This window comes from Chiloscyllium plagiosum, unplaced genomic scaffold, assembly GCF_037043375.1.
Source record: "Chiloscyllium plagiosum isolate Xiang-an unplaced genomic scaffold, Cpla_swu_hap1 HiC_scaffold_3, whole genome shotgun sequence".
Lineage (NCBI taxonomy): Eukaryota > Metazoa > Chordata > Chondrichthyes > Orectolobiformes > Hemiscylliidae > Chiloscyllium > Chiloscyllium plagiosum.
The window spans coordinates 157,465,450-157,477,613 of NW_028270141.1; the positions used below are offsets into that span (position 1 = coordinate 157,465,450).

A 12,164-nucleotide genomic window follows, 5' to 3' on the forward strand; every position below is an offset into this window, starting at 1 on the left:
AATAAACTGATTACACAACCTTATCCACTACTCACCAAAATTAGATTAGATTAGATTCCCTACAGTGTGGAAACAGGCCCTTCGGTCCAACCAGTCCACACCAACCCTCCGAAGAGTAACCCACCCAGACCCATTTCCCTCTAACTAATGCACCTAACACTATAGGCAATTTAGCATGGCTAACTCACCTTATCTGCACATCTTTGTGACTGTGGGAGGAAACCAGAGCACCCAGAGGAAACCCACGCAGACACAGGGAGAATGTGCAAACTCCACACAGACAGTCGCCCAAGGCTGGAATCGAACCTGGGACCCTGGTGCTGTGGGGCAACAGTGCTAACCACTGAGCCACCGTGCTGCCCTGATTAAATTTCTCATTTTTTTTTTTGTTCCTAACAAAGTGCATGCCACAAAAACCAGTGCATACTGTAATTCCCACTAGGTATGACTCTGTCTCGGGACTTGGTTCCTGAGTAGCCAAGCCTATGTTACTTGTTGAGTTGTAACATTACCTCCAGAGCTCCGCCTCTGGATTCCGCTCCTGCTACTGCTCTGACTGACTTTGATCCAGGCCCCCCTCCTCAAGTATTTGTCCAGAAGCTCCTGCTCTTGTTTGCTCCCAGGTTCACTCTGCTCCTGCAGCTGCTCTGACTGACTGTCATGATAGGAAGTATTCACCTTTTAGAGCTAACTTATTCTTCAAAACATACAATGTTTTGGCCTCAACTGCTTTCTGTTGCAGAGAATTCCACCGCCTCACCACTCTGAAGATGTTTCACCTCATCTGGTGAATGGTAGACCTTAAGGAGTGTAGTAGAACAGAGGGACCTTGGAGTTCAGGTTCACAGGTAGGCAGGCCAGTGAAGGAGGCTTTTGGTACACTGGCCTTCATCAGTCAGGGCACGGAGTATAGAAGTTGGGAAGTTATGTTGCAGTTGTACAGGACTTTGGTGAGGCCACACTTGGAGTATTGTGTTCAGTTTTGGTCACCTTATTATAGGAATGACTTGGAGATGCCGGTGTTGGACTGGGGTGTACAAAGTTAAAAATCACACAACACCGGGTTATAGTCCAACAGGTTTAATGGGAACTAGCTTTCAGAGCGTCGCTCCTTCATCACTACCACCTGATGAAGGAGCGATGCTCTGAAAGCTAGTGTGCTTCCAATTCAACCTGTTGGACTATAACCTGGTGTTGTGTGATTTTTAACTTTGTTATAGGAAGGATGTTATTAAACTAGAAAGAGTGCAGAAGAAATTTACAAGGATGTCACCTGGACTCAATGGTCTGAGTTAATAGGAAGAGGTTGGACAAGCTAGGATATTTTTCTTTCGCGCCTAGGAGACAGGGACCTTTATAGAGGTCTTTATAATATCATGAGGGGCATGGATAGGGTGAATGCACTTAGTCTTTTTCCCAGGGTTGGGTAATTGAACATTAGAGGGCATCAGTTAGAGGGGAAAGAATAAAAGGCAAGCTGAGGGACAATGTTTTTACACAGAGGATGGTACACATATGGAATGAACTGCCAGCGGAAGTGGTTGAGGTGGGTACATTAACACCATTTAAAAGGCAAATACATGGTTAGGAAAGGATTGTAAGGAAATAACTGCAGGGAAAATGGGGTTAGCGTGGGTGGACATTTTGGTTAGCATGGACCAATTTGGGCCAAAGGGTTTGTCTCTGTGCTGTCGGATGCTAAGACTCTTATCTTGTACCCTCACACTGTGACTGTTGTCTCTGCGTGCCCCAGTCATTGGGAACATTTCTTCCTGTATTGACTCTGTCTAGTCCTCCTATAATTCTATAGATTTCTGTGAGATCACCCCTCATTCTTGTAAAAGAAAAGGTCTGCTGTTCAAGTGGATGAGGTATATTTCAGGGTTCTGTAAAATTAAAGTACTTTTGTAACATCTCAGAGTAAAATATGTTTTTGACTGTTAAGGTCTGCTGTATAAGAACATGTGTTGATGTTTTTAACTATTTTTCAGTGACTTTTATTGAAAATTTTGCAGGCTGTCATTAACTTGGGATTGCTGTTTGCTGAGATGGAAGTGCAGGGCCGTGAGGCGCCCTCATTGGCGATGATACTGGTTAACAGTTTCCAACTTCTGTATGTGATGGATGCACTCTGGAATGAGGTATATAAAATTCTCATTAGCTATATTAACTTTTAAAATGCTGGCTTCCTACTGCAGCTTATGGATTGTGATAGTTGGCAGCAACCATGTTAGTGTTTGTGACCTTTGAAGGAGAAAGACAGTCAAAGTTCCAACTCTGATCATTGTTCCAATCACCTTAGGTTGAAGTCTGTGTGTAGACAGTGTGCTAGGATGGCATCAGACATAGTCATTGCTGATATTCCCTGGGACTGATACGTGAATATTGGTTGCATAGCCAAGGTATCAGAAACGAATGGGCATTTCATGGTCTAATAAGAGGTTGTTTAGGAAGCAGTGGTTAACTATTTGGAGTAAATAATTTGGCATTGAGAATGAGGGAGTATTGCATGTTGGGGTCAGAGGAGGTGTTCTTCGGACTCTTTAGCTGGTTAGATCTTTGAACTTTACAGTCTGTTCTGATATAATGCGATAGTTCTGTTCTTGTGTGATCTCACGTTATAAGAAAATCATAGAATAGCAGCATCATTTAAACTAATGGGACCAGAATTGTGTTATAGCCAATACATGTAAGGAAAGTTCACGTTCTACAAATAACGATCTAAATTCTTCAATTGCGGTAAAGCAAATTTGTGTTGAAGAGATGCGTGTTCTAGCAGAACAGACAGTACAACTTGAAGGTTTCTAATTTTATCCCTGATGGTTGCTGTTATCTGCTGCCAGGGGTGGTAATGGCCTAATGGTATTATTGCTAGACTGTTAACCTGGAAATCCAGGTAAGGTCCTGGGGACTTGGGTTCAAATCCTGCCATGGCAGATGTTGGAATTTGAATTCAATAAAAATCTGCAAGTAAGAATCTAATGATGATCATGAAACCATATAGGTTGTCAGAAAAAACCTGCATCTGGTTCACTAACTTTCTTTATGGAAGGAAAGTGCTATCCTTACCTGGACTAATGTGACTCCAGACCCACAGCAATGTAGTTGACTCTTCACTGCCTCAGGGCAATTAGGGATGGACAATAGATGCTGACCTAGCCAGTGATGCCCACAACCTGCGAATGAATATGAAAAAGATGGGATGAGAAGGGCTGCTCCTCAGTGCCCTGGGTTAGGCCAAAACATATTCTGCAGTACATCCCATCCTTGCAGCTTATTGCTTGTAAAGTGTGTTTGTCTGATTGCTGGGTTAAGATACGACTTTGCTCAGCTGGGTTGCTTTTCAGACGTTTGGTCTTCTGCCAGCACCTGCTGTAAGTTCATGTAGCTTGAAAGGTTGCTAAGGCCTGGAAACTCGACTCCTGTCCCAGCAAGGAGACATACTGACATATAAACTAGGTGCAGGATTGGGCCATTCAGCCCCTCAAGTGTGCTCTGTAATTTTATTAGATCTGTTTGTGGCCTCAACTCTACATTCCTGTATAGTCTCCTATAACTCTGGACTCTTTTGTCAATAACAAATCTATTTAACTTGGTTTAAAAAGTATAGTGACCCAATCTGCTCCATCTCTTGGAAAGAGAGTTTCAACAATCCTCAAAGGAAAGCATTCACTTAATTGTCATCTTAAATAGGCGACACCTCATGTTCAAACTATGTCCCTTAGTTCTCCTCTCTTTCAAGGAAACAGCCGCTTGGTGTCCATTTTGTCAAGACCCTTGGGGTCTTGCATGTTTCAATCAGGTCATTTTTTGTACTTCTAAATGACAATGGGTGCAGACTGAACATGCCTATCCTCTTGGAATGGGGAACGTGGTGTAAATTATTAATGTTGAACGTTTCTTCAGATTGCAGGATTAATGCATCTCCAGAGTTTCATTTTCTTGATTTTTAACACAGGCAGCAATTCTGACCACCATGGATATTGTGCATGATGGATTTGGATATATGCTGACATTTGGAGATCTGGTCTGGGTACCATTTGTATACAGTCTACAGGCTTTCTACCTGGTTAATCATCCGAATGAACTCAGCTGGCCTGCAGCTCTTGTGATCATTGCACTCAATAGTAAGAACATTTAGAGAACTTTTTGCTTTCTAGTGACCAAATGCAGAATACGGTGCATTATTTACCACTGTGTTCCAGCTGTCATATGTTGCATGGTTGACGATGTTGGTTATGTTACAGCTGTTGGTTATATCACATTCCGAGGAGCGAATTCACAAAAGAATGCTTTCAGAAGGAATCCTCATGATCCCAAACTGGCAAGTAAGTACCAAGGGTGTCTCAAGAGTCAGTGCGTGTGTGTTTTTTGAAGAAGCTGCACTGTCAATTCCAACAATGTGTGCTATTGTAAATGCAATAATTTATTTGTGACACAAAAATACTTCACTCGTCTTTAGGTTTGTTACATATTCAATATAAAGCTTTAATATAATGTCAGCGTATTTGTGTGTCATTCCCTACAGTAGTTTGCAGCTTGCATGATCTGTTTGTATTTCAAATGATACATTCCTCAGAAGTGAATGATATGTGGCCTATTATCGCTCCCAATTCATGGGCTTTAAGAAGCAAATTTATACATGGAAAATCAGAGCAGAAGTAGACAGGCTAAATAGTCACCGTAGGAATATAGAAGGAGGAATAGGCCGATGAACTTGAATGAGATCATGGCTGATCTGTGGCCTAACTGCATATACCTATCTTTGGCCCATGTCCCTTAATCCCTTGCTGAACAAAAATTTATCTGACTTGGATTTAAAATTAACAACTGATCTAACATCAACAGCTTTTGGACGAGCGTTCTGAAAATCTACCGCCTTTTTTGTTTGTATGGAAGTGCTTTTTAACACCTCTCCTAATGGTCTGGCCCAATTCTCAGACTATGCCCCCTAGGTCTAGGGTGGCACGGTGACACAGTGGTTAGCACTGCTGCCTCACAGCGCCAGAGACCCGGGTTCAATTCCTGCCTCGGCAACTGTCTGTGTGGAGTTTGCACATTCTCCCCGTGTCTGCGTGGGTTTCCTCCGGGAGCTCCGGTTTCCTTCCACAGTCCAAAAATGTGCAGGTTAGGTGAATTGGCCATGCTAAATTGCCCGTAGTGTTAGGTGAAGGGGGTAAATGTAGGGGAATGGCTCTGGGTGGGTTGTTCTTCGGAGGGTCAGTGTGGACTTGTTGGGCCGAAGGGCCTGTTTCCACTCTGTAAGTAATCTAAATCAATTCCCCAACCAGTGGAAAATGTTCATCTTTATCTACTCTGTCTTTTCCTGTTAATATCTTGAAGATTTTTATCGATCATCTCTAAATTCTAGAGAAAAAAGGCCTAATTTGTATAATCTATCCAGTTAACTTCAACTCTGAAGTCCAGGTATCATTTTTGTCAACCTATCGTGTACTCCAACCAAGGTTAATATATTCTTCCTAAGGTATGGGGCCCAGATCTGCGCTCTCTACTCTAGGTGGGATCTGACTAGGGTTTTGTTTAGCAGCATAACATCTGCATTGATATCCAGTCTTTTGGACATAAAAGCCAGCATTCCATTAGCTGTCTTGATTACTTTCCACACCTGTTTGAAACATTTTTAAGATCTATGCCACTGAACCCCCAAGACTGTTTGGACATCCAATGTATTTAACTTTATACCGTCTAGAAAAAATCCGAATCTATCCTTTGTTGGTCAAATGAATAACCTTACACTTACTTACAAATCTTGTACAAGAACAAAAGTGTTCTTTACGTTGTTACATTTTCTTTCTCCCATCAGATTTAAAAACTATTCCTACAGCAACAGGGAAGAGACTGATTGTTTCTGGATGGTGGGGATTTGTCCGTCACCCAAACTACCTCGGTGATCTGATCATGGCTTTGGCTTGGTCTCTGCCCTGTGGTAAGTAAGAAACTGCTGCATCAAAAATTTGGTTAAGTTGCATTGAGGAACCGAAGTGAGAGATTCATCAATCAAGTTGCTATCCTCTTCCTGAAGTTGCTGAGTCCTTGGTTGGGAAATAGAACTGAAGGTTTGAGGGTTAAGTAGAATGCCAGGCACTTTGTGAAGCATATTAGTTTTTCAGATGCCATATTATATTGTAGAGAGCAACTCATATGAAACTAACTGTTGATCATTTAAGGTGCTTGGCTCTTTTGGAAAGGAATTGAGAGAAAAACATTGGAAGATCTTTGTCACGAAGATTAATAAAATACTTCTGATCCCAAGAGTAAATAGAGTGGGAAAGAAAAGAGTATTTACTGGAAAAGAATTGCAGGAGGTGGTCATTTCTACAGAGCAGGGTTTGGACAGAAAGACACCAGCCTATTTTCTGTTCCATGATAACATTGCATAGTGTGGAGCTAGCTAGCTGCTACAGTCAGGCCCTACAGAAAGGAATTGCTAAAGGAAAATTAGGCATGATTCTGCTTCCCTGTAGTCATTTCTATCTGGTTTTCTTTTTCTCTGCATCTTTGAGAGTTGATGATAAATACCTGGTAATCCAAACTGATAGTTAGGAAAATGGAGACTTGTCAATGGCTACCAGACCCTATTTTATCCTCTTCTCCACAAGCTGATGTCTCAAATTTTCAGGCAGATGTCCAGCACAAGCTGTAGTTTTTTGGGTGGTCTTGGGTGCTAATGATTTACCATTTGATATGCTACTTTGGCATCTTCCTTCATTGCAAACTTGAGGAAATCTTGGAAATGGGAGAGACTTTTAAAATCTCTTTTACAATAAATATATTTCATGAAATATTTCCAGGATGATATGACTTCTCTGGAGATTTTATTTCAGATCTCTAGCATCCACAGTATTTTGCTTTTATCCCATTGCCTTGAGTTTTACTTGGGCTCCTTGATGCTATAGTCTCTTAACTGCTACCTTGACATCAACTTCACCTCTGGAACTAAGCTGTATTCCCTATGTTTGAACGAAAGGTGTAATGAAGTCAAGAGCTGGATGTCCTGGGCATAACCCAAAATTCGCATCAGTGAACCAATTACTGTGCATATGCTGTTTGACAGCACAATCAAGGATTCTTCCCATCACGGTGATGATCAGGTGTAGGCTAAGAGGATGATAATTGACTGAGTCAGTTTTAAAAACCTATCTCAAATTGTAGGCCATTCAGGCCATTGAGCTGGCTCTGCTGTTCAGCATGATCAAAGTTGATCCACTATCTACCCTGCTGTCTCCCAAGCACCTTGATTTGGTATCTAGTAATCTAAGGATTTCTTTCTCAAATACATTGTGACATGGCATACTGTGTACACTTGAATCCTTCTTCTGGGCACCTCGGCTAGGGGAACGAATAGTCATCCCTGCATCCCTGTCTGTTTAGTCCTGTCAGAATTTTAGTAACATCCCTTTTGATTCCTCTAAACTAGTGAATACAGACCCAGTTAATCTCTGACCTCATGCAACAAAGCCAACAATGGGAGGTGACTGCCTAGTGATACTATTGCTAGGCAATAAATCCGTGTAGTATTCTGGAGACCCAGGTTCACATGGTGGAATTTGAAATCAAATAAGAATCTGGAATTAAGAGTTTAAAGATGACAATGAAACCATTATCAACCATTGGAAGGACACCGATATCATTACAGGGAGTTTTGCTAATGCCATTTAGGAAAGTTTAAACTTGTGTAGCAGGGTGATGGAAACCGGAGTTGTAGGTCAGCATGTGGACTGTTTGAAGAGAAGAGAGGGGCTAAATTAAGTAAATCCAGTAGGAAGAAAAGGCAGGGCCAGATTAGTGAACACAGTGGGGTGAACAGTCTGACTTGTGTTATTTTAACACAAGCAGTATAACAGATAAGGCAGATGTACTTTGAATCTGGATTAGTACACGGGACTACGATGTGGCAGCCATTACAAAATTTGACTAGAAGAAAAGTAGAATTGGCAGCTCAAGGCTCTAGTGTTTATTTGTTTCAGATGTGATAGGGGTGTAAAAGGAGTGAATGAGTTGCATTACTGATTAAGTTTAAAAATCACACAACACCAGGTTATAGTCCAACAAGTTTATTTGGAACTATGTTGCACTATAACCTGGTGTTGTGTGATTTTTAACTTTGTCCACCCCAGTCCAACATCAGCTCCTCCACATCATGATTACTGATTAAGGAAAATTTCATAGCTGTACAAGAGAAGACATCTTGGAGGGCTCACACAGTGAGCCCTAATGGGTAGAATTTAGGAATAAGAAAGGTGTAGTCACTATAATGGGGTTATATTATAACAACCAGTTATTAGAGGAACAGATATGTAAGAAAATTATGGAAAGATGTGAAAACAGGCAGCATTGTGGTAGTGGGTGATTTTTAATTTTCCAATATTCACTGGGATATTCTTTGTGCCAAAGTCTTTGGGGCAGAATTTGCTCGGTGTATTCAGGAGGCTTTCTTGAAATAGTAGGTAGATAGCCCAACTTGGGAATGGACTGTATTAGATCTTGGATTGGAGATGAACCTGGATAGTTGATTGAAGTTTCAGCGGGGTAGCATCTTGGGAACAGTGATCATGTAGGGATTCTATGATAATTCCTTAAGTTTTAACTTGTGTAAAAGAACAGGACTAGTTCTCGGGTCAAAATGTTAAATTGGGGGAAGGCTAATTACAACAGCAGTATTAGGCAGGAAATGGAGAAATTAGATTGGGGGCAGCTGTTTGAGAGTATTTCCACATCTGCCATATGGGAGTCTTTTTAAAGATCAGTCAACCAAACTTTAGGACCAGCACATTCCTGTAAGGATAAAAGAAACAGGTGGCAAAATTCTGGAAGCTTGGATGACAAGAGATATTGAAAAGTTAGTTAGTCCAAAAGAAAAGGAAGCTATATGTAAAGTTTAGGAATCTGAATTCAAATAAGGCACCCAGAGTATAAAACACTTAGAAAATAACAAACACGGAATTAAGAGTGCAGTATGGGGCCATGAAATGTCCCTTGACAAGCGGGATTATGGAGAATCCCACAGCATTTTATTGATACTTTAGGAGCATTTAAACAGTCCTTGGATAAGCATATGGATGATGATGGGATAGTGTAGGGGGATGGGCTTAGATCAGTTCACAGGTCAGTGCCAAAGGGCCTGTTCTGTGCTTTTTGTTCTATGTTTATGGATATGGGATAGGCTATTTAGGACTGAGATAAGAAATTTCTTTGCCAAGAGAGGCAAGCCTGTGGAATTTGCTGCCACAAAGCACCTGGTGCCAGAATGTGAAATGTTTTCCAGGATTTGGAGATGCCGGTGTTGGAGTGGGGTGTACAAAGTTAAAAATCACACAACACCAGGTTATAGTCCAACAGGTTTAATTGGAAGCACACTAGCTTTCGGAGCGACGCTCCTTCATCAGGTGATAGTGGAGGGCTCGATCGTAACACAGAATTTATAGCAAAAATTTGCAGTGTGATGTAACTGAAATTATACATTGAAATATTGATTGTCTATTAAGCCTTTCATCTGTTGAAAGAAGTGAAACTATCACTGTATTCTGTGTGTAAATCACAAAACCTTTTTTTAAAGTTGCATTCTCGGGTTAGCTGTTAACAATGGTGATAGCTAGACAATATGTTGAAGGTGTTGGCCCCCTGTGTTCTCTGTTTATGACCTGATGTTTAGATTGATTCTAATCTAAAAAGTGAGATAACAGAGTTTTACATAAATTCATGCAGTTTTTGAGCAAAGTGCAATGTAACTCTGCAAGTACAAATTCACCCCACAAAATATGTGTGCATGTGGAGAGTCGCTCCGAAAGCTAGTGTGCTTCCAATTAAACCTGTTGGACTATAACCTGGTGTTGTGTGATTTTTAACTTTGTACACCCCACTCCAACACCGGCATCTCCGAATCATGACTATTATCAACACCACTAACCGCTGGCTTAAAGTGGAGAGGATCTCCAAGAAGATTGCACATATCGACACAGACATCAAGTTTCTGCAGGCAAGCAGGAAAGATCCCAAAATGATTACGGATCACGAACCCACTTAGGTCGACCTACAACACAGACTACGCAGAGAGACTTTGCCACCGCACCTCTCGTAAACTTCTCAAACATCTTGTGCACCAACTCTACAGCAGGCGCTACAACCTTGAAATTCAGATGGAGTCCACACTCACAGCCTGCACACAGGATACATCAGTACAATTACGTGACATTGCCAAACAGACAAGGCGACAAAACTACACCACGGACATGCACGGAGGCTTTGGAGAGGGTGCAAAGAAGGTTTACCAGGATGCTGCCTGGACTGGAGGGCTTGTCTTACAAAGAGAGGTTGACTAAGCTCAGACTTTTCTCTCTGGAGAGGAGGAGGAGGAGGAGGAGGAGGAGGAAGAGAGATGACCTGATCGAGGTATACAAGGTAATGAGAGGCATGGATCGAGTCAGTAGTCAGAGACTTTTCCTCAGGCAGGAGGGGTCATAGTTTTAAGATATTAGGAGCAAGGTGTAGAGGAGATGTCAGAGGCAGTTTCTTTTACGCAGAGTTGTGAAAGCATGGAATGTGTTGCCAGCGGTGGTGGTGGAAGCAGAGTCATTAGGGACATTTAAGCGACTGGTGGACATGCACATAGACAGCAGTGAATTGAGGGATACATAGGTTAGGTTATTTTGTTTTGGATTAGAAATAATCCTCAGCACAACATCGTGGGCCAAAGAGCCTGTTCAGTGCCGTACTTGTCTATGTTCTATATGTTAGTCAATAACAAAAAGCATACCTAAGGTCTAGGCAACTGAAAACAGACAAAGTCCTTGAAGAATATAGTGAAATAAGATGGAGCTCAAATGGGGAGTTAGGACGGATAAAAGGGGCTACGCAGGCCAGCAGGGTTAAGGAGAATCCCAAGGCGTTTTATAGATATATTAGGAGCAAGAAGGTAGCGAGGGAAGGATTAGGCCCACTCAAGGATAAAGGAGGGAGGTTACGTGTGGAGCCAGAGGAAATGGGTGAGATCCTTAATGAGTACTTTATATTGGTATTCACAAAAGAGAGGAACATGAGGGCTGCTGAGGTTCGGGAAAGGTGTGTAAATACTCAGGCAGGTCAACGTAATGAAGGAGGAAGTGTTGGGTGTCATGAAATACATTAAGGTAGACAAGTCCACAGACAAGATCTATCCCAGGATACTGTGGGAAGCAAGGGAGGGATTAGCTGGGGCCTTAAAAAAAAAATCTTTGGAATCTCAACTGAGGCCAAACAGGATACAGAGAACTGAAGAACAGCCTGTGTTGTTCCTTTGTTTAAGCAGGGAAACAGAGATAATCCAAATTAACAGAGGTTGATGAGCCTGGCAGAAGTAGGGGGAAGCTGTAGGAGAAAGATACTGAGAGACAGGGTTTATTCACATTTGGAAGCGAATGGACTTGTTCGTGTTAGGCAGCATGGGTTTCTGTGAGGAAGGTCATGTCTCACCAACTTGATTGAGTATTTTGACATGGTGATAAGAATGATTTGAGGCAAGGGCAGTGAATGTTATCTACATGGACTTTACTAAGGCTTTTGATAAGGTACATCATGCAGGCAGGTAGAGTGTCATGGGATCCAGGCCGACCTGACTTGATGGATATCAAACTAGCTTGGTCATAGAGTAGTGGTGGCAGGGTGCTTTTTGGAATGGAGATCAGTAACTAGTGGTGTTCTGCAGGGATCAGTGCTGGGACATTTGTTGTTTGTTATATAAATGATCTGGAGGAAAATATGTCATCTGATTAGTAAGTTTGCAGATGACACCTAAATTGATGGAGTTGCAGCTAGTGAGCAGGATTGTTAAACGATATCACGAGATATTGATTGCAAATTTGGTTAGAGTTTAATCAGGAAAAATGCGAGGTGATGCATTTTTGGAATGTCAAATTCAGATGCAAATGGTACAATATATGGCAGGATCCTTAGGTGCATTGACATGTAGAGGGTTTTGGGCATACAGATCCACACATCCCTGAAAGTGGCAACCTAGGTGGACAAAGTGGCCAAGAATAGATATAGCGCAGTTGCCTTCATTGGCCGGGGCACCAAATATAAAATTTGGCATGTTACAGCTGTACAAAACTTGAGTTAAACTATGTTTAGATTATTGCGTGCAGTTCTTGTTGCCACATTACCAGATA

At 41.8% G+C, this 12,164-nt stretch overlaps 2 protein-coding genes across 4 annotated transcripts in view; one reads left to right on the forward strand and one right to left on the reverse strand.

Moving 5' to 3' along the window:
• The window catches only part of lbr (lamin B receptor), a 101,798-nt gene that overhangs the window by 83,775 nt on the left and 5,859 nt on the right, over positions 1 to 12,164 (forward strand). The window contains exons 10-13 of the mRNA XM_043687384.2: positions 2,016 to 2,141; positions 3,959 to 4,127; positions 4,248 to 4,328; positions 5,825 to 5,947. Of these exons, the coding sequence (XP_043543319.2) occupies positions 2,016 to 2,141; positions 3,959 to 4,127; positions 4,248 to 4,328; positions 5,825 to 5,947 (499 nt within the window). The remainder of the gene's footprint in view (positions 1 to 2,015; positions 2,142 to 3,958; positions 4,128 to 4,247; positions 4,329 to 5,824; positions 5,948 to 12,164) is intronic.
• aars2 (alanyl-tRNA synthetase 2, mitochondrial (putative)) overlaps positions 1 to 12,164 on the reverse strand; it is a 113,752-nt gene that overhangs the window by 23,386 nt on the left and 78,202 nt on the right. For 2 of the 3 annotated variants that reach the window (XR_015755074.1, XR_015755073.1), the window contains exon 22: positions 3,070 to 3,176. The gene's annotated coding sequence lies outside the window, so the exon portion shown is untranslated. Of the gene's footprint in view, positions 1 to 2,115; positions 2,132 to 3,069; positions 3,177 to 12,164 lie in introns of those variants that run through there. The other variant, XR_015755075.1, reaches the window with a different exon arrangement.